The sequence below is a fragment of the Polyodon spathula genome, chromosome 14 (assembly GCF_017654505.1).
Source record: "Polyodon spathula isolate WHYD16114869_AA chromosome 14, ASM1765450v1, whole genome shotgun sequence".
NCBI lineage: Eukaryota > Metazoa > Chordata > Actinopteri > Acipenseriformes > Polyodontidae > Polyodon > Polyodon spathula.
In genome coordinates, this window is record NC_054547.1 from 24,533,626 (window position 1) to 24,554,224 (window position 20,599).

Sequence of the window (20,599 nt, forward strand, 5' to 3'; positions counted from 1 at the left end):
TGTATCTCATAGACCCATGCACTACAGAGATAAGACAGAGATGGAGCTTCTGCATCCAGCGCTCAAAGAATATCACTGGCATTTGCAGAGCTTTTGAGATGTTATAGTAATAAAATAATGATTTGGATCGCATTATTGAGGAGTTTGGTGATAAAACCAGTGATCAGGAGAGAATTTATCAGTATGCACGTCTATAAAGAGGCATGTGAAAAATACAATGAACAAAGGGTGGGGCTTTGCTGGAGATACAGTACTGAGTGTACTTTTGTGAGTCAATGCCTTTTAAACCTGTTTTACTCTGAAAAATAAATTTAAACAGCACATGTAAAATAAACGACATGTGTGAAAATAAATTGGACCTGACACGCCTGACAAGCGCTGAATAAATGGACTGCAAAGGGTTAAAGATGTGATCCTATTATAGTCTAGTATCAAGTATAACCCCGAGAGCCCGTGTTGTCAGTTCTGTACTACTGTAAGCTCTTAAAGCCCATCATTACATCCCACCCATTTATGCACACAGTGGCTCACAGATGTGAGAGTCAGTTCCCATCCCCAACACACTTGCATAAACAAACACTTGCAAACAGTTTCTAACTTCCAGAAATAGTTCATTTCCTGTTTAACTTCAACAGCTGTGGCAAAAGAAAAAAAAAAAGCATCAGAACTTAATTATATTTTAGAACAAATGGTCTGGCCACCTTGCCCTGCAACCATGTCATCCACTCCTATGAGTGTATCATTTGCTATCAGTTATAATGGCAAAATAAACTTAAATGATTTCTAAGTTGAATCACTGAAGATTAGAGTAAATTCAGTACCAAGAAATGTATAAAATAATAAGTGGTACATTACAAGCTGTTTTTAATCAAACATTTTAATTAACCCATATCTCTTCCTCTTTCTAATACATAACCACACATAACCAGTGCAAGCTATACACTGTGAAATAGTAAAACATACTCAGTTACACAAAGCAGCACTGTCCAGTCTAGATGCTGTATTTGTGTTTTTCAACCAGGCGCTGTTTTGGCTTCTGTGATTTAAAAAAAAAAAAAAAAAAAAAGAACTCCCGTATACTACAGTACGCTGGAGCTATTGCACAAAAGATAAAACCTCTAAAACAGGTCTCGCAAGCACCGAGTCTGCGGTGCAGGCCTGCCTCTTGATAAAGAAGTAACCTCCCCTACCTTGTGATTTCCAGTTCAGAGAGGAGCGGGCGCTGCTACAGAGCACTCTGTGTGCTCGGCAAGTTTCCTGCTCTTTGTGATTCACGCTGTGGAATTTTCTACTGCCGCATCTTTTTGCTTTGTCTTTTTTTGGTTGCTTCCACTCTTACTTTTTTTTTGCATTTCACTCATCCCTCTTTTTTGTGTGTTTCCTATTTTTGATAGGACTTCCGTTTACCATAGTACTTCCTGCAGGCTGCACACGTCCATTACAAGCAGTGTCTAAACACGATAAAACACGTTAAAGCCCAGAGTAGTATGGTAAAGCATATTTAAAAAAGAAAGAAAAGAAAAATAGCAAACTGTGGCAAATTAATACTATAACCAAAGGAACACTGCTAAATGACCATGCAAAATACCATGGTAAATCTTTGTAAAGGGTAGCCTATATATTCGGCATGTAGAACTATAATGTTTTTCTCACAGTTGTTGATACAGAGTTTAATGTTGATTGTTGAGTGAATCACTAAATACAGTAATTGCTTCTACTGTACATTTCCTGTTTCTAATAATGTGTATACTGGACAGTGCATTTCAGAGATATGGTAGTTGAGTAAAATACAGTAACTACTGTAAATTTAATTTCCCATATTTGTGTGTGATTCTCCCTACCATTTTATTTGACCTATTGTAGCACAAGTGGCTTGAATAGAATCTAGTACTTCATTGATATATCCTGGTTTTCGGGGCTATTATGCTCACCACTGAATTCTGTAATTGGGAAGATAGATAAAATGTATGATAGGGGTGTGGGTTATCCGCTGAGAGACAGGGAGAGGCATGGAGGTTATGTTGACAACACTGCTTAGTTGCAATGGATTTATTTATAGGAATACAAACAGAAGAACCACCAGGCTCTCTAGGGACATAAAACAAATGTACAAAAAGCAAAAAAAAAACACTGTGAAAATAAAAGTTGCCTTGAATAGTGCGAACGTTAATCTGCTAATCAGTGCAGGCTCTGCTTATACACCTTGATCCTATACTTTTACATGGGATTTTAAAATCACTCAACTAATCCCTGTTCCTTACACAATTAAAAACCTGACCCCAGTTACACACACGCATATGTGGTTTCGGCATCTTCTGGTTAGACACAAGGTGATCAGAGGATTTAGTTTTTCACAGTTTGTTGTGCAGGTAGCGTGGACCTTATTAGTCCTGTGGCCTTGTAGTGCTGTGCTAGTAGGACCTTTCTATCATGAGACACCCCACTGGGACATGTCCGCCTGCTGATTAGGGATCTATAACTAGCTGATCACCTACTGCTTTTCCCTGCAAGCAAACACAGCAGGTAGGATGTCCCTGACAGAGGGCCTGACTCTGTAATAATTATTTACATACTTTTTACACAATACTACTCGCCAAAATAAACATAAACCCCCAAATGAAAACAAACAAAGCAAAAACACACTTTTCCTCATTTGCAGGGTCTCGACCCTGCCACAATATCTTTATATTGGTTGAATCTTGCCATGCTAAAGATGGGTTGGTGCCACATGTCAACATTGCATAATATCTTACTAGGCTGTTTTGTTTTGTGCCTATTGCAGCCAGGGACCTCATGTAAAAGTATATCTTTTATCTTTGCAAACCTTGCAGAATTTACCTGTGGAGTTCACTTCCTAGGTTTTTGGAGCTAAACATGCTGTGTCAACGTTTGGTCCTTCACAGCAAGAAAAGCCTTGAAAAAGTATGATTTCTTACCAGTTCTTCGTGGAAGACAAAATCCTGGTCCCTATGCTCTCTGGCACTGAAGCTTGGAAGGTGGTGCAGCAACAAAGCCATCAAACTACACGTCATCTACCTACCAGGGAAGCAAAACATGTTCAAGTCCATACGAGTGGTGCCTTTCAGAAATGGGGTTGCCCTCCAGTAGATCTATTTGCATCCCCTGAAAATACCCACCTTCTGCTATTCTGCAGCCGCTTCCCTCATCAGGGTGCCCTAGCATCAGATGCATTCTCCATTCCCTGGGGGGTGGGTCTTCTGTACGCTTTTCCCGTCATTCCAAAGGTGTTACAGAAAGTGGACAGAGACTAGGCACAGGTGATATTGCTAACACCTTTCTGGACCGAGCTTTTTGTTCCCTGCTGTGGTAAACACCTACCCATCAGGAGAGACCTACTGTCTCTGGATCAGGAAGTAGTACTCCTTGGAAACCCCTCGTACTTCAGGTTAGCACCATAGCTGCTGAAAGACACACATTCTCAGAGTTAGGCATGGCCATCTGAGCCTGTGGCATCAGCCGATATGAAACGCCTCACTTTGAAAACAGCTTTCTTGACAGATTATATCGGCTCGCTGTATCAGTGAACTGCAGGCCCTAGTTATTGATGAGCCATATATACAGTTTAATAACAGGATCGTCTGTCGAACTAGTCCTTCTTTTCTTCCTAAAGTGGTCTCATAGTTTCACCTATCACAAGCGATAACACCATGTAACACATTTTTTTTTTTTGGTTCCTGGGTAGTAAGTATTATTTCCTAATTGCTTATGCCTCAAAAGTATAGAAAATGGCTATTATTCCCCACAAACTTTGCTTTTGTGACTAGGACAGTGATATTTTGAAATTTGCCTATTTTCCAGAACATTCCAGATAGATTCAGTGCTGAGTAAACTTGGAGTAACTTCTAGAACTTTCTAGAACTTTCCAGTAATATAAATAGTAGTATAAATACAGGGACCTTAAGCCCACCAGTTCAGTTTAGTTCCAGCTGCCTAAGTGGATACATATCTGCATTTTTCTGAGATGGCATCAAGAGGCTGCAATGGTGGCATTCCTGATGGGTCTCCAAGGCGGTTTTACCAAGTTTCCCTGCTATCTTTACCTTTGGGACAGCAGGGACACCAAGGCGCACTACCACAGACGGGACTGGCCACAGCGGACCGAGTTCTCTGTGGGGAGGAACAACGTCAAGTGGGAGCCACTGGTGGACCCCCGGAAGGTGCTGATGCCACCACTGCACATCAAATTGGGCCTTATGAAACAATTTGTCAGAGCTCTAGATAAGGAGTCAGCAGCCTTCAAGTACCTTCAAGACTTCTTCCCTAAGCTGTCTGAGACAAAGGTCAAAGCCGGTGTCTTTGTCGGACCACAGATAAAGAAGATCCTGGAGTGCAATGAATTCCCCAAGAAGCTCACTAGTAAGGAGAAAGCGGCTTTGTCGCAGTGGTTCGGGGCTTCCTGGGCAATCACAAGGCTGAAACTATGTGGGGCTGGTTGAGACTCTGGTGAAGAACTACAGCACAGTGGGCTGTAGGATATCCCTCAAAGTCCATATCCTTGATGCTCATCTTGATAAATTCAAGGAGAACATGGAAGCATACTCGGAGGAGCAAGGCGAGCGCTTCCACCAGGATATACTGGACTTTGAATGCCGCTACTAAGGACAGTATAACGAGAACTTGATGGGAGACTACATTTGGGGGCTGATTCGTGAAAGTGATTTACAGTATAATCGTAAATCCCGAAAAACTACTCACTTCTAAATCTTTTGTAGTCATTTTTGTATTACTGTAGTATAAATACATGTTAATTTGGATTCATATGTTGTTTTTTCTGACTTCATGTGAACGAAAAGACAGTTTTCTCATTGGAAATAGGTACATTTCAAAATATCACTGTCCTGGTCACAAAAGCAAAGTCTGTGGGGAATAATAGCTATTTTCTATATTTTTGAGGCATAAGCAATTAAGAAATAACACTTACTACCCAGGAACAAAAATTGTGTTACATAGTGACCAGAATTGCATCCTCCACCTCATCAGTCAGAGGAGGATAAGGAATTGTATCTGCTCGATGTCAGATGGGCACTATTGATCTACATATTCAGGACCTTTGGAATAGTGGTCAGCTGTTCATCTTATTTGCCCCTCTCCTTAAGGGCAGATTAGTGACAAAACAGACAATAGCAGCATGGGTTAAGGACTATATAAAGTTCAGTTACAAACTTGAAGAAAGACCGCTGGCGAAGCATGTAAAGGCTCATTCTCTCAGGGATGTGGCTACGTCCTGGGCAAATATTAGGAAAGTTGCTGATATTTGTTTAGCAGCAACTTGTTCTTCCTTTTCACACTATCATGAAACACTATAACTTGGATGTATCCACCTCTCACCAGTTTGCTCACACAGTCTTATCCTTGGTACAGGATGAGTCTTAAACAGCATTCACATGTCTCCTTATCACCTCCCTTTCTTTTTAATTCTTTGGTGTATGGGGAGTTCCAATGTTGTGTGGAGTTTACCTGTAAATTGGTTTCTTCCAGTTCGGATTGGACTCCACAGCTGTCTTCCCACCCACCTTTCCCAACATTTTTTGGGTGTACAGGTACAGGTCATTTCCTTTCTACTTTTGAGTGGGAGTGATGTTATGATGCATGGATATAAAAGATCTTCTTCTGGGAGGAGGGCAGTTTGCCCATGTTTTTTCCTAGCCTGACAGCAGAAAGGTTCCAATGTCATGTGGAGTCCACTCCCTACTGGAAGTCTTACTTTTTCCAAACAAAATAAAATAGCTTTCTTTTGAAGTATTCAATTTAGAGTTTGCCTTAAAGGGTAAGTAGTGGGGTCCCAAAAAAAAAAAAAAAAAAAAAGCGTTGCCCATCTCCATGTGTTGCTTCAACTGATTTAAATAAAGTACCTGTCATTTTTTTTATTGTCAACACTGTGACAACTGTTTACACTTATAACTTTAAACTCTGTTTCAAAGCTCTCTTCAAAATGTCCTCTCTAGTGTACTGGGCTTTGATATCTGTCATCTTAATCGCTGCAGGAAAAGCAGTAAAAAAAACACATAAGTGCTCTGGCTTTTCTGTTCCGTACCACATCATGGATTGTTATTGCTGTATTACCTTTTTGACAATGTGGACAATAATCCTTACACTGTCAGGGCACTAGAATGGACATTTTAAAAAGAGCTTTAAAACAGATTTTAAAGTTACAAGTGTAAAAAGTTAAGCAATGAAAAAAAAAAATTACAGGTACGTTATTTAAACAGTTATAGCTACCCACCCCACATGTTGCTACATTCGGAACCCTGCTGCGTACTCTTAAATGAGGTGTGTTTAGTTGCAGACATGTTGATGCTATGTATTCTTTACTGAAGAGTATTTTAGTTTGGTAATGGCTTTGACTCATTCTAATGGAGTTACAGTGTTTGCTTGGCCCTGTTTCTTTGTACTACAGGTTCTTTGTTTCGCTGCATAATCCCTTCTAGGATTGTTTTTTACTACTTTTACGGTTAGAACAAGATTGAACTCATTACCTATTGGGCTCTTTGAAGTCATCTGTTATCAAATTAGTTTCACCTTCCTCTATCAAAAACTTTCCTGCTGAAATTGTGTTAAGTCATTGGTTAATTCCTCTAGTTAACAGAAATACAATCTAAAAACCACTCTTGATTTTTGATTTTTGTTACTTTTGCCTCTGTATACCCTTAAACAGCAGTAGTTTAGGTGCAGTTAGTTTATGCCAAAAATCATAGATTTTTTACATTATACACACATTTAACCTACGAAAAAACATACTAAAATCCCGTAGAAAAAACCATATGGGTACCCACGCTAACATTTCAGATTTGTTATTTTATGTAATGATGATGTATGAAGATGTGCAGTAACAACTGTAGCAAACAACCTTAAAACACTCCTCAAATAAAAAAAAGAAACATTGTGTAAGTATGCCTTGTACAGTAACTTTCATAGCAATATACAAACAACAAACAGGTTCACTATTATAGCCAGTGGTATAAAGATAATTATTACAACACACGTTGTCATGAGCATCAGTGTTCCCCCTGGATGATACCAAGAGGTTGCAGTTTGTGTCTGTTACCAAGGGTGAGTCGGTTGCCTGTACGACAAATTGCTTGTGTCTACTGCATGTGAACAGTACTCTTGTCTTGTATCTGTTTAAATAAAGACTTGCGAACAGGAGGTTATTCTCTGGAGGAGAGTGTGTGTGAGGTGCAGTTACAACAGTGCTGTGCAATCTCAGGATGGTTTGTGTGTTTAGTTGTGATGATTTGCTATGCAAACAGAAGAGGGCACTATTGTGCTGTAATCTTGTTGTAATACCTCAATCACTGACAGTGAAACCATAGTTCACACAGTAAGAAGCTTAGTCATTGCCACAGCATTATCAAGGGATCACAGCAGTGGCTTCGAGAGAACACTTACATGCATTTTAAGGTTATTTGGTTTGTGGTTGGTGATCCCTATCCCTCAGATTTGGGAAGATGATGACGCAGGTGGGTAAAATGATAGGCGTGCTGCTAACTGATACTTCTGTGTTTTACAGGAAGGGTGTGGAGACTGAGGAAGTGGACAAGGACATGATCCTGATGGAAAAAGAAGCTGAGGTATCGTTTCGGAATGATGTTCCTCTACAGAACCACAGCTTGAAATTGAGCACAATTAAATTGAACTTTGAAGTCCAGTTAGTTTACCGCACTGATGTTTGCAAACAATGGCCAGATTTGTCTGACCATAATCACGCATGATAGTCTAAACACTGAATGAAAGTAGTGAGCAAGTTGTACGAACCTGACCTTTTACGCCTATAGAAAAAAGAAAACACTATAGCAGTCAATTATAGTGGACAAAACAATAAGAGTTCTTTAGTTATTTATGCAATATGGTATTTATGTATTGTATTTATGCAATACAGTAAGTACTTTTTCTCCCCTTACAAACGCAAGAAACATTGATGCTGCTTGATTTCCTGTGTAAAACAAAAACCTGTTGTCTTAGTATATGTTTAGTGTATTTTTCAGTGTTTCAAAAGTGTTTGAAAGTTTTCAGTGTTTCAAAAGCTGTACTCCAATTATGATAAGGGGGTTAAGTTTCTATGAAATTCTTGTCTTTCAAGTCTTTCCCAGTGTTTCCTCGCTAGAGTTGCAGGTGTTAGCATTGTTCCTCTTGCTGACCTCCTGTTTGTGTTTGTGTTCCAGCTGAGGCGAATGCAGCAGATGATTGCAAAGATGCAGGCCCAGATGCAGAAGCAGGGAGACGGGGACACCGACAGTGTATAAAGGTAGTGGCAGGAAAATGTTACTGTGTTTTATAATCTTACACACAGGGCGTTATAGTAAGTTCTTCCAATACCACAAGAGGGACAGCTGGGGAATCACTGCAGAGCCAGGAAATCAGACCCAGCAGCCTTACTAACATTATACTGTATGTGGGGTCATGTAATCATTACAAAAGGGCTAAATTATTGGAGAAAAGCAAGATAAAAGGTTGTATAATGCACTAGTGAGAAACAGAATACTACATTCCAATTCTGTTCCTGCATTACACAAAGGACATTGCAGATAGTCCAGTTAACATAAGTACTAACGAAAGGAGACCATTCAGCCCATCTAATCTAGACTATTGCCAGGGCTAAAAGGCATAACGTATGTATCTGATAGGTTAAGGGAATTAAATGTATTTAGCCTAATGAAAAGAAGGGAGGAGAGAACGGAAGGTTGTAAAATTCTAAAGAGGTGATAAGGTTCACCCTACCACTATTGTAAGAAGAGTGAAGAAAAGTAAAGGAGTGTAGGACGCACTTAGACAGAGGGTTATGTGCATGGAGTGCTCTGTCAAGCACACTGTTGCTGCTTAAACATTGGGATATCTAACAGACTAGATAAACTGCTACTAGGAACCAAGCTTTAATGACATTTTAGCGCACTATTAATTATTGACAAAGCAATCAGGCTAATTGGTATTTACTTTCTAAATAATATGTCTGATACATTAGAATATTAATTTGTTTGTCATTTTACGACTTTCAAATTTGGATAACACCTTTCAGAGGGAGTATTGCATTAGCTCTGGAGTTGGTTTAGGAAGGCAAAAACGTCAGACTTTCTCCTCATCGCGCTACAGCGGACCCTACTGGCCAGGCGCTTGGTGAGCTCAGGCACATACCTGCAGGGCTGGCCTTTGTCCTCCAGAGACGGTAGCTCACTGACCACTCTCGAGTTCCTAGGTGTAAAGAGGCAATTGGCATGGTCGTGGAGTCGGAGAATGGCCACTGACCTTCAGTTCTCCTGATCTGTGGGAAAATGCTGCGGTAAGGGAAAGTAATTGGACATTCTAAATTGGGGAAAAGATCGGGTGAAATGATTGGACATTCTAAATTAAAAAAAGAAGTAAAAAAGTATGAATACATAAATAAGTATGTTGCATGCTTTTTCACCAGATACAGACCAGTCAGCTCAGTACCGAGGACAAGGTGTTTCAAAGAAGCCAAGGCCCTCTTTCGACTGAGGATCTGCTATACAGTGTTGACTGTATTCAACCCTCTCACTGCTTTCTTCAACCACTTGTGTTAGTACTCTGTATTCATTTTAGAAGCAATGTTGTGTCTTGTGTTTTCACTTTTATTTTATTATGTTTAATTATTATGATTATTATTATTATTTGCATAACAGTATGGATAGTTATTCAACAGGAGCCAAAACTTTTAAAAAAGAAGCCAAATGCTGCTACATTTAAAGCTGCCTTTTGCTATCTACTTGTTTTCTGGTCTCTGTAGTCCAGCTAACCAGTGCATTATGAATAACAGATCCTGATCAAAGTGTGTGATTAGATTCCAAGTCGACCCTAGTTGGTTACATTTGTCTCTTAATGCTCAATTAACTATTATGTGAGTTGGTCAGTGATTGAGGTTTTCTTTTACCAAAGGTCTTTTCAAGCCAGTAAGTTATGCTACAGTGCAGTTCTCGGTAGATAGGTCAGTTCATTATAATTGTCAATATGAATTCTCATAGAGAGTACAATTTAAATAGACGGGTGCACGTACACAGAACTGGGTACCATCATAAATTCCCCAGTACCCTTTTGCATAATTTCAAAATCTCTTAGTCACCTACCATATTGTACATAAAAAAAGTTTTCCTGTATTTAAAACTATTGAAGACTAATGTTATCCATCGCTTAGGCATATATTTAAAGGCATAAGGGTAATGATTGGCAAAACTAGCTGTTTAAAGAGCTAATGTTGATATCAGGGCAGGTTTTGGGAAGCTTTGTCTACCTCAAGTTTTCCTATCCATCTATACAGGAATACAGAACTAATTTTGAGAGGCTTAGGAATTGAATGACTGTATATAAGGTAAATACAACATTTACTAAAATAAAATGTGGTGTTCGTTAATGTTGGTAATTTACTCCACTCTAAGGATTTCTGTATTCGGTGCTATAAGCGGCTGTGTGCAGTAAGAACGGATCTCAACTGCACAGGAAATCCAGTTTGCTTGAAGGAAAGGCAGGACTTGGTTCAGTAGATGTGGCTGAGGGCCTACCCGAGCCAGGGCACACATTTGATGATTCAATTTGTTTACTATATATACTTGACCTAACTTCAGATAACCAAAAGATATCTCACTAACTAACCAAGATGAAAATCCTGATATGTTCTTTCTCCCACAATTGTATATTCCTTATTAGTTTATGATGTATTTTTCTGTCTCATAGCTGTTTCTCCTACTGCACCTTTAATGTGACAAACTATGGCACACAAACTTTGAAAATGAAGTCAGTTTTTATAATGGTAATTAGTGTCATATCAATAGTGTAACTGGGAGAACCCACGTTTATCCAGATCTACAGGAGAAAGCTCCTGATTAATGGTGGCATTCATTCCTGTCAGATAAATAAATGTGGTCCCTGAAAGGAAAATATTTGTTTTTCTATGTATTGTGCTAGAAGCTACCATTGACATGAGGTAAAATGCTGCAGAGTTTGTGCAGGTGAGTTTGCCCATACCCTCATGCAGAAAGTAGCCTTTGGGAGGGTATTGTCTGAAGACATCCAGCATCTTTTTTTTTTCTATTGTGGATCCTGGATCACCCAGCTGCCCCCTAATCCAGAGCCTTCTTACTTGTGCAGTTAACATTCCACTCTATCTGTCTTGTTTTTTTTAATGATGTACTCAACAAATACTTAATGAATACCTTTTTCTTGTAATAAAGTTTCTATTAAACCTATTGCAGTCGTTGTATGGTATTTTTCTTAGTTCATTCTAAAACATGACAAATGGTCTCAGGCATTATCTCGAGGAGAGTTTATATGTAGCAGTGTGACTGGGAGCCCCACCCCTATGTATATATTGTGCACTATTTTTATGATTTATTTGATTTATGATTGATTCTGAGGTCACCCTTGGCCTGCCGGACCTTATTCGGTCCTCATGAGTGCCAGTTTCTTCAAATCGTTTGATGGTCTTGGCCACAGCAGTTACAGACACTTGGAAAGTTCTTGCATTTTGTCTTAAAGATTGACCTTCATTTCCTAAAGTAATTACAGACTGTCTTTTTCTTTACTTAAGAGCGTATTTTGCAATTTTTTTCTCCCTTACATTCAGGAAAGACAAACGTGTGCCTATGCTACCTATATTTATAGTAATCATGGACCTTAACCTGTTAACAATAATTGGTGACAAAAGATTAATTAGGTAACATGTTAGTTAACTCAGAGAACATCTAACAAAGACACTTTTATACTTAGGCCAGTGTTCTAACACAGTTTTATACACATTTCAGACTTTTAACTGACTTGGGCTTCAGTCTGAAATGCCCTTGCTTTGGGTGACCATTTCATTGAAATTGACAAGATTTACATTTTCATTTAAAAATTAAATTTTTGAATGCAATTCACTTATGATTATCAGCTTATATAAGTACACGTATTATATAATGAAATATTAAGTGTTTACATGTATATATGTGTGTATATGTATGCCACGTGTGTGTGTGTGTGTATATATATATATATATATATATATATATATATATATATATATATATATATATATATATATATATATATATATATATATATATATATATGTATAAAATGTGTGTGTGTGTGTTTAAGTATGTGTATAGACATCTGCTTAGAGGAGCCCATGGTTTTTGAAACCAGACGGAACAACTTTCACAGTCTGACAGATTAGAAGGTATGAAGTTCCTTCATTGTAATAGTTCAACACTGGAATTGACTTCACCCGACTAATTGAAGCCCTAACGAGTGAATCAACCTTTCTGGGTCTTAGTAATCATCTTTTTAAGAAGTACTTAAGAATGGTCCAAAGGGTTCCCAAACTTTTGCACGTGCCATGTCTACTTTTGTTTATTATTTTGAATCTGTAATAAATACAAATAAATAGTAATCATGTATTCAAATTTGCAGAAAGGTGTCATGTTTAACTTTGTACCATGTAGAGGTAAGGTCAGCTTCTGTTCACTGAAAGATTCTTTGTAACATACATTTTTTCCAGGGGTGCCCAAACTTTTGCATACAACTGTATATAGATCTAAAATTTGCATTTTCAAATAAAACATTCATATTTCATTTAAAAACATGATGTCTGGCATTACACTAGGTAAAAGAGTGTTTCTTAACCTAGTGTAACACCACTTTTTGAAAAATAGATGTTTGTTAAAAAATAGATTTCTTTGAAAACTACATATTTCTGACCCATATAATGAATGGATGTGCATAATGGAATTATTTTGTTATCTGGATTCACTTTAAGTTGTTTTTTAATTTAAACTGAAAGTGATTGGAACCGCACTTGCAGGCTGGGGTGAAGCCCGAGGGTTGGTTTTATTGTTCTGCTTCAATACCAGCGGCATGCCTGTCTTTGTTAGCTGGCAGCACAGGCAGGGGCAGAGCTTCGTGTCTCTTTCTATAAGGAGCACTTTTCTTTGTTTCTGTTTTTCTTGTGACTGAACCACACTTAGCTGGGTAGAGCTATGTGAATCTCCTCTATACCTGTTTGAAAACTGGCTTCTTCCACAAGGCTCTAAGAGCACACACAAGACAAAGTTTCGGGTGAGTTCAGCACCTCACTACCTGAGGAGAAGAAGTCTTTCAGTATTTATATGTATCACGCATTTTAACAGATAAGATTGATAGTAAAACGGTTTTATAGCCTGCTATATTAATGCGAGCACGGGGAATTGCACTTTTATTAATTCACATGCAGTTGTACCGCGACTCCAATTGAATGATTGATTAGCAATCGAGTCTCGGTACAGCTGCATAAAAGCAGCATGTTTTCACTCACTCAGGATTGTGTGTTCGGTGAGTGGAGAACAGGATTGTAGATGGAGGTAACAATAATAAGAATAGTTTGTCTGTGTAGTCCGTTTTTGTTTGTCTCTTTGTTTTGGCAGCCAGTGCTGTGTCCTGTGTTTTTGTTTGTCTTTACAACCTTTTATTTTCTGCCTGTTCAATTATTAAAAGCTGAGCGAAAACAATCGCTCAGCTTCACCAAACTCCACCTCTGTTGTTTATTTGTTGGTTCCTGGTTCTGGTCTGACGTCACCCACTACGGCCGTCTTTGTGACACAACCGTAATGGGATTTGGCTCTAATTAGGTTTGAAATGCTATACCAAACTGGTTGTAAGAATTCCCACACATGGATGTCCTGCAATGCCAGCTGTAACCACAGTATCTTCTACAGTAGATCAAGCTTGAGATGCATCAGGGCCTCTGCTAACACTTGCAGACAGCATTGTTACACTGAGCCCTTCAACTACACTGCTGAAGCAATGCTGCACACATATCTTTTCAGAAATTCTGTAACAATCAGTAATGGGCCAAAAAGGCTTTATTGCCACTGTATTGTATAGTGTTCCTGTTCGGCAGTCTTTACCTCTTTAAGTTCACTGAAAGATATGATGTGTGGGACATTTCTATGTGTTGTATTATATAGGATGTCCTGGCCAGTAGATATTATTGTGGGCGTGTTCTGGAACTGAAGTAGAGTTTGTACTGTATTTATTTCACTGTTGCCTGATATAATCTACCAAACAGGTTAAACATTTTTGACCACCTTTTGGCCATTGTAAGATATATGGCCAATGAATGTTTTTAGAAATTGCATGTAAAAAAAATATTTTTTATGCCAATAATTGGCTTACATTAGGTTAAAGTAGGCTCTAGGGTTTGATTGCCTTGGTTTCCAGGAAGTCTATAGGGGTCTGTCAGTCAATAGGTGTGATTGGTTATTGACAGGAAAGAAACCAATAAGGGATGGGGACAATATTACCCCCAGGGTAAAAAGACCCAAAAAGCACAAGACAGTCTAAAAACATGGCTTGCAAAGAGAGATTTAATTTAAAATATATCATGTTCTAAAACACATTTTCCGAAATGAATGGATGTGCCTGGCAGAGAACATTTAGGGAACTATTTTATTAGCTACAATTACTTTAAGCTTTGATGGGATTGAGATCAAGGGACTGGTTGATCTAGGTGGGTAAACATCAGGTCTCGTTTTGAAAACCATTCTGACAGGTTTTTCATTGTGTTTGGGTGCATGGTCAACCTTGAATGTGACCAACATGGGCAGAACCACATTATCCAGAATCCTCAGTGTGCCCCATTCACCTTCAGACTGTAATATTTACAAAGGCATGCGAAATTCCCTGTCCACATAGATTTGCTGTTTGCATCCTTAGCAGAAATTATTGATTAGCATGTATGTGATGTCTTTTTTCCCCCATATTGGTTGAGTATATCTTGAGATCTGCTTCTTCAAATTCTTCTCTGACATTTTCAGTAGATGTTCGAATGGTCAGGCACTTCCAGTACTGTTGCTAGGGGATGAATTTCCAGTGGAGGATGAATTTACAGTTTTCCAAACTTACAAAAACACTTACTCTTATTTCACAGAAGGGGAATTTCATTTCCATTATGAGCTCCATCAAAGTAATACCCAGCTAGAATGCAGGACAGCTTCAGCTGTGATCCAGAACAAAACGTCTCTGGCTGTTTGCCTCGCCATGAATCCAAGACCGGGTTTCCCTTCCGCCAGGGTCTCCCTGTCCCCACCCCCTCCGCCAGGCTCTATCAGCACAGTGTTTCAATTGAAGCACAGGCTGGGTCTGAGTGAACTACAGAGCCAGCAGCACCATTAAACAGCTACTAGTGCAGAGGGAGAACAAAGCACAGTAATATTGTTGGATAACGAAACCTTGGATAGATTGTTTTGTAAGCTGAAGTAAAATGTGGAAAAATTTGTAATAGTTTTAACATATATATAAAATGTATTCCAGGCATTTTCCACACCGTGCACATATATTCACTGTATAGGTCTTAAATGTGTGGTTCCTTTACTGTAGGTAAGACCAGTGAATTGAAGTCAGTTTTAACTACAGCACATGACGTGATTTGGTACCAGAAAGCCGCGTAGCTTTTCATCTCTAGTGAAATAACTTTTTATATTCCGAATTGAAATATAAAAAACAACCACACTCTCTGGGAGCTCCCATCCACGGTCGGCAGTGGAATAGCCTAGACTCAAACCGGAGACGTCCAGGCTATAGGGCACATCCCGCACTCCAGGTGGAGCGCCTTTACCGGATGCACCACTCGGGATCCCCCTGCTTAGGTTGTCTGTAGTGTTTAAATGACATGCATGTGGCTGAGTGGTGAAGTGGGTTAATAAGACCTTTTACCTATGGAGGCCTGGTACTAAATCCAGATTAGGTTACAAGTGAAGTGACAGGTTTTCCACCTCCACAAGTGCCTATGGGGTACAATTCCACTGGTCTATTTGCCTAGCCTCTCCAGACAGTAACACTTTGGCCTCAGAACATATCTGAATATGGCTGTGGCTCAGCAGTAGATTAACCAGGATTCTCTGGTGTCGCACAAAGCCTGTTCTGAGCTACCACATCGGTTGCACAATGGAAAAGTATAATAGTCTCAATGGCTTCTCATGAAGTCCCAAAGCCATTACACATTTCTGGCACAATGAGCATAGAGGCATAAGACTAAGGTGACCATATGGCTTTTTGTTCAGCAGGACAGTTTGGGACAGTTCAGGCTTTTCTACTCACAACCCCTTGCATTCTGGTACATTTTACCTGTCTCAGGTACCATTCTTTCCTTTAAGAGAAGCAGGACTACGCTTACCAGAATACATTGGGTTGTGAGTTGAAAAGCCTTAACTGTCCCAAACTCCTGCTGAACATGGAGCCATATGGTCACCTTACCCAAGACACCTGAATGTTTGCCATTACATTTTGATCACCTAGCCAGTAATAATTCAGACCAAATCAAACACACTTCTGAACTTTTTCCTTCACTCATCTATACTATGTTATTTTAGTTTTTGTGAATGCTTGCACTGTAACACCTCAAGGCTGTGAGCTGTACCCCATCCTGGATGGATTGCTCTGTTAGGGGTACAGAGGGTAGTTCAGTCCAGTCTTTGGCATTTCAGAATGAACACATGTTATGCAAAAAACATTTTTTTTGTGATTTAGACACCTGTCTATTGGGGGTTGTGAACACCTTCCCTCCACGAACCACCAAATTAAAATCACTTTTGAGGACCCCGAGTGGCTCACCTGGTAAAAGCACAGTCGAGTAGTGTGCAGGGTGGGAGCGCAGGTTCACAGGCTGGCTGTTGCCAGTATTTGCTGGGGATCCCAGAGGGAGTGTTGCATTGGCTCTGCCGCATCTATGAGTTAGGGAGGCAAAACTAGCAGGGACTGTTTCTCCTCATTGAGCTCAAGCGGGCACCTGCAGGGCTAGCCTCAAGGGGGTGTAAAGAGGCAATTGGCTTGGTTGTGGGATCAGAGGACACCCACTGACCTTCAATTCTCCTGAGCTGTATGGGGAATTGCTGTGGTGAGGGGACATAATTGGATATTCTAAATTGGGGAGAAAATTGGGGGTCAGGTAATTGGGCACTCTAATTTTTTTTCTTTTTAATGGTTTAACCTGGATTGGATTTAAAAGACTTATTCTCCCATTCTCAAGCCATTGATCCACCCTCTGATTTTGTGCTGATGTCTCCTTATTGTGTGCCAGGAGCTCCAAGGATGTGAAGGACCATCGGGAAGACAGGGGACTGGAGGAGGAGGATGAAGTCCAGGCAATGCTCACCGTGCTGCCCGTGTCTGTGCCACCTTTGGAGGTGCTCGGGAGGTCATGAGGATGAGCATCAAACTAAACCTCAGCGAGATAGATGGGGCCACGCCTCCGCCAGAAAGTTAGAGACCCCAGGGTTGGCAGCGCTTCTCTGGACCCCAAACTGAACTCCAATAAACACTTTTCTACTCCCCAGGCCAGCCACACCCGTGTGGCTCTTCCACAGAGATGAGAAGGCTACAGGTGCAATGGAGTACAAATCTGTACTGCTCCCTCACAGCCGACCCCTTACCAAGAAACCAAGGAGAGCTTTCTACTGCAACAACACAGGGTTGGGGAGTAAAGCATTACAAGTAATGCATTACTGTAATCTGATTACATTTTTCAGTAATATTTAACTATAATGGCTCCTTTTTCAGACCGGTAATGAAATGTGGTAAAGGCTTACATTTTATGTGAAAAAATAGTATAGTTACTGTTAGTTACATTTAATAAAAGGATAGCTGGATCTTCAAGGAACATTTTGAGCTGCAGCCTGATCAAGCCAAAAAAAATAGCTCTGTAAAATGTGAACCGTGCATGACTAACTAGGTACTTTTTTTTCATAGTAGTAAGTTACTGTATCTTTGTTTCAGGTAACTATAACAGATTACATTTTAAAAGTAACTTCATCAACACTGCAAATACTTCCTTGTTATTTCACGACTCGTTAATTCATGGTTACTGTACTATATTGCCAGGCAAACTGAAACTCTGTGCTTTCAGTTTGGTCTGTTGCCAAGGCTGCTGCGGCCACTGAATGTGTACATGGTTTCCCTGACAACAGTTGAGAAGCTGGAAGCTTTAATCAGTTCATACGTCAGGAAATGGTTGGCAGCAGAGTGGGACTTTATGGTAAAGGAATAATGCAGCTACCAGTCTCTGCTCTAACCAAGGAGTATGTGCGCCAAAGTCTGACTGGAAATGACATTAGTAGATTCACGCAACAAATGCATAAGGGAGGCAGCATCTGGGTGGGTGAGGATCCCTCATGTCCTTTGTGTTCATCACCTGCAACATTAAGGCACATTTTGACAGGATGTAAGGTGAGTCTTAGCAAAGGACGGTTTACTTGGTGCCGTGACCAGTTGCTGCGATGTTTGGCCTTAGCATTGGAAGACAAACGTAACCTGACCAATAAGTTGCCACCAGTTTCATCAAAACATTACACACAAAAGACAATAATCCTCCGTCCAGGAGAGCAACCACCAAGAAAAGGTGTTAAAACCAAGCCTCGTCCAGGAAAACTGGAAGCTACTAGAGACTGGAAAATGCTGGCAGCTGTTGGTCAACGGCTTATTTTTCCACCTGAGATTGCCACCACTAACCTTTGACATTGTCTTGTGGTCTGGATCGGAATGCCTTGTTAATCTAGTAGAGTTAACAGTTCCAAGGGAGGATGCTGTGCATGAGGCATATGAGAGGAAGAAACTTCGGTATGCTCAACTAGCTGCTGAAGCGTAACAGCGGGGATGGAGAGTCCTAGTTTATCCAGTGGAGGTGGGTTGTCGAAGATTTGTGGCACACTCTACAACCCGGTTTCTCAGAGATGTCGGGTTTAGTGGCCAAGAGTTGCGTCGCACAGTGAAGAACTTATTTGAAGCGGCAGAAAGAAGCAGCAACTGGCTGTGGTTGAGACGGAAAGATTCTGAAAGCAACACTGATGTACTGGTAAGTAAGCTGGGCTGAGCTGAGTGGGAGACAGAAGGGGTGGTGCTGGAATGCCAGAAACACTGTTGAGCCCTCTAGAGGTGTTGTGGGCTAGTCGACGAAAACACCAAGGATGAAAGATGCCCACTTGAAGACCCCAGAGATGTACTCTACTTATCTCAATCCAGATGGTTGTCATGCTGATACGCTGGGGAGACTCGCTGTGGTTGATCCCCGGAGCCAGCATCGCAGCCATTGTGTGTGCTGATGTGCTGAGGAGTGAAAATAAACTGATCCCTGGAGCCAGCATTACACTTCAGCCATCAACACCAGGCAGAAGGATATCTACATCATGGAAAGAAACGCAAATGCATGGAGATGCAAATAGATCACATTAGTTTACTGTAAAGCTACGTCTTAGTTGGTGATTATCTTGGCGAAAGCCGAGTTCAAATCAGCATGAAGTTTTAACATCTACTCTCCTGTAATGTAAATCATTATCTTATTGTATAAGGGTCCTTTGTTAACTCACTGTTTCATTATTTTACTATTTTTATGTGTAGATAGATAAATATTGAGATAGCAGTGTATAAGAAAATAGGATTTACACATTTAGACAAATCAAAATCATCTCAAAGTGCAATTAAAATATAATTTATAAAATACCTATTACTGTATTATACCACATGATCTCATTCCCAACCAGCGAGGACATGATTAGATATTTCCACAGCTGATAAAAATACACCAGAGCTTTGAAAAACATACAAGCTGTGGGTTACCTAGCAACAAACAACAGTCCTGTTCAAAATTAATGTATGTGTTTATTGAAACAAGGTAAAAATGCAGGGGAAAACTACAAAACTCTGGGAAGCCAAACAAAAGGTATTTTTGCAATTAAATATTAAACATTTATATTCCTAATGACTGTCTAGACAGACAGATGGTAAACAACAAGTAGAGAAGCATGTTTTAAAGGGGCAGAGGTAGTTTACATATAATTTTGATATAATTGGACAAAAAAGCATTCAGATACTGTAGATCCTTGAGATGCTTAAGACCCAACTTGAGATTAATCAGCTGCTAGGAATAGGACCATCTTAGAGGGGTCTTCCTTCATAGATTTCCTTATGTTCTTATGGTATCACTGGGGAAACAAGCTACTCTATGGGCCGGTTAACTTTATTATTGCAGTTAATCCTAATCAGTGTAGCCTAACTAGCCTGGGACTGAGTAGATTCCTGTTACAACTAATATTAGCCCCTCACTTCCATCAGAACGAGCTCTGAAGGAATTCAGTGCATAGCTAACTACTGTGTTCACTGACAAGTCAGGGCGTGATCCCCAGACGATCCAGATAAGAATATTTGCTTAAATGAGTAAAGTCCAGTAAGAATATGTAGTAAGTGTATAAATGGATGAGAATGATTGGACGGACGGGTAGCAGAGGCAGGGAGGCCAGTCAGGAGGGAGTTGCAGTAGTCGAGGTGGGACAGTACCAGGGCTGCGTGGAGTAATCGGTGAGACGGGGTAAATTCTTCATATGTTGCTGAGAAAGAAGCGATGGAAAGTGTGCCAGAGTAGAGATGTGCTGAGAGTAGGAGATCAAGGGTTCAAGGGGTCAAGGGTGACACCAAGGTTCTTGGTGGATTCAAATAGAATAGAGATAGAGAGATCAGCAATGGGGAAAGAAAGTAGGTCTGATTTAGAGAGGTTGAGTTTGAGATGGCTGAGAGACAGGTAGAGATACGGGAGGAAATGTCAGAGGTGGGAAAGGAGAGGAAGATCTGG

General features: G+C 40.1%; 1 protein-coding gene across 2 annotated transcripts in view; it reads left to right on the forward strand.

Annotated features, from left to right (window-relative positions):
- Positions 1–11,213, forward strand: part of LOC121326863 (septin-2) — a 30,763-nt gene extending 19,550 nt beyond the window's left edge. For both annotated transcript variants that reach the window (XM_041270448.1, XM_041270449.1), the window contains exons 11-13: positions 7,532–7,592; positions 8,184–8,266; positions 9,425–11,213. In XM_041270448.1, coding sequence (XP_041126382.1) covers positions 7,532–7,592; positions 8,184–8,264 — 142 coding nt within the window. In that variant the 3' untranslated portion in view covers positions 8,265–8,266; positions 9,425–11,213. The remainder of the gene's footprint in view (positions 1–7,531; positions 7,593–8,183; positions 8,267–9,424) is intronic.
- Positions 11,214–20,599: the final 9,386 nt, after the last annotated feature.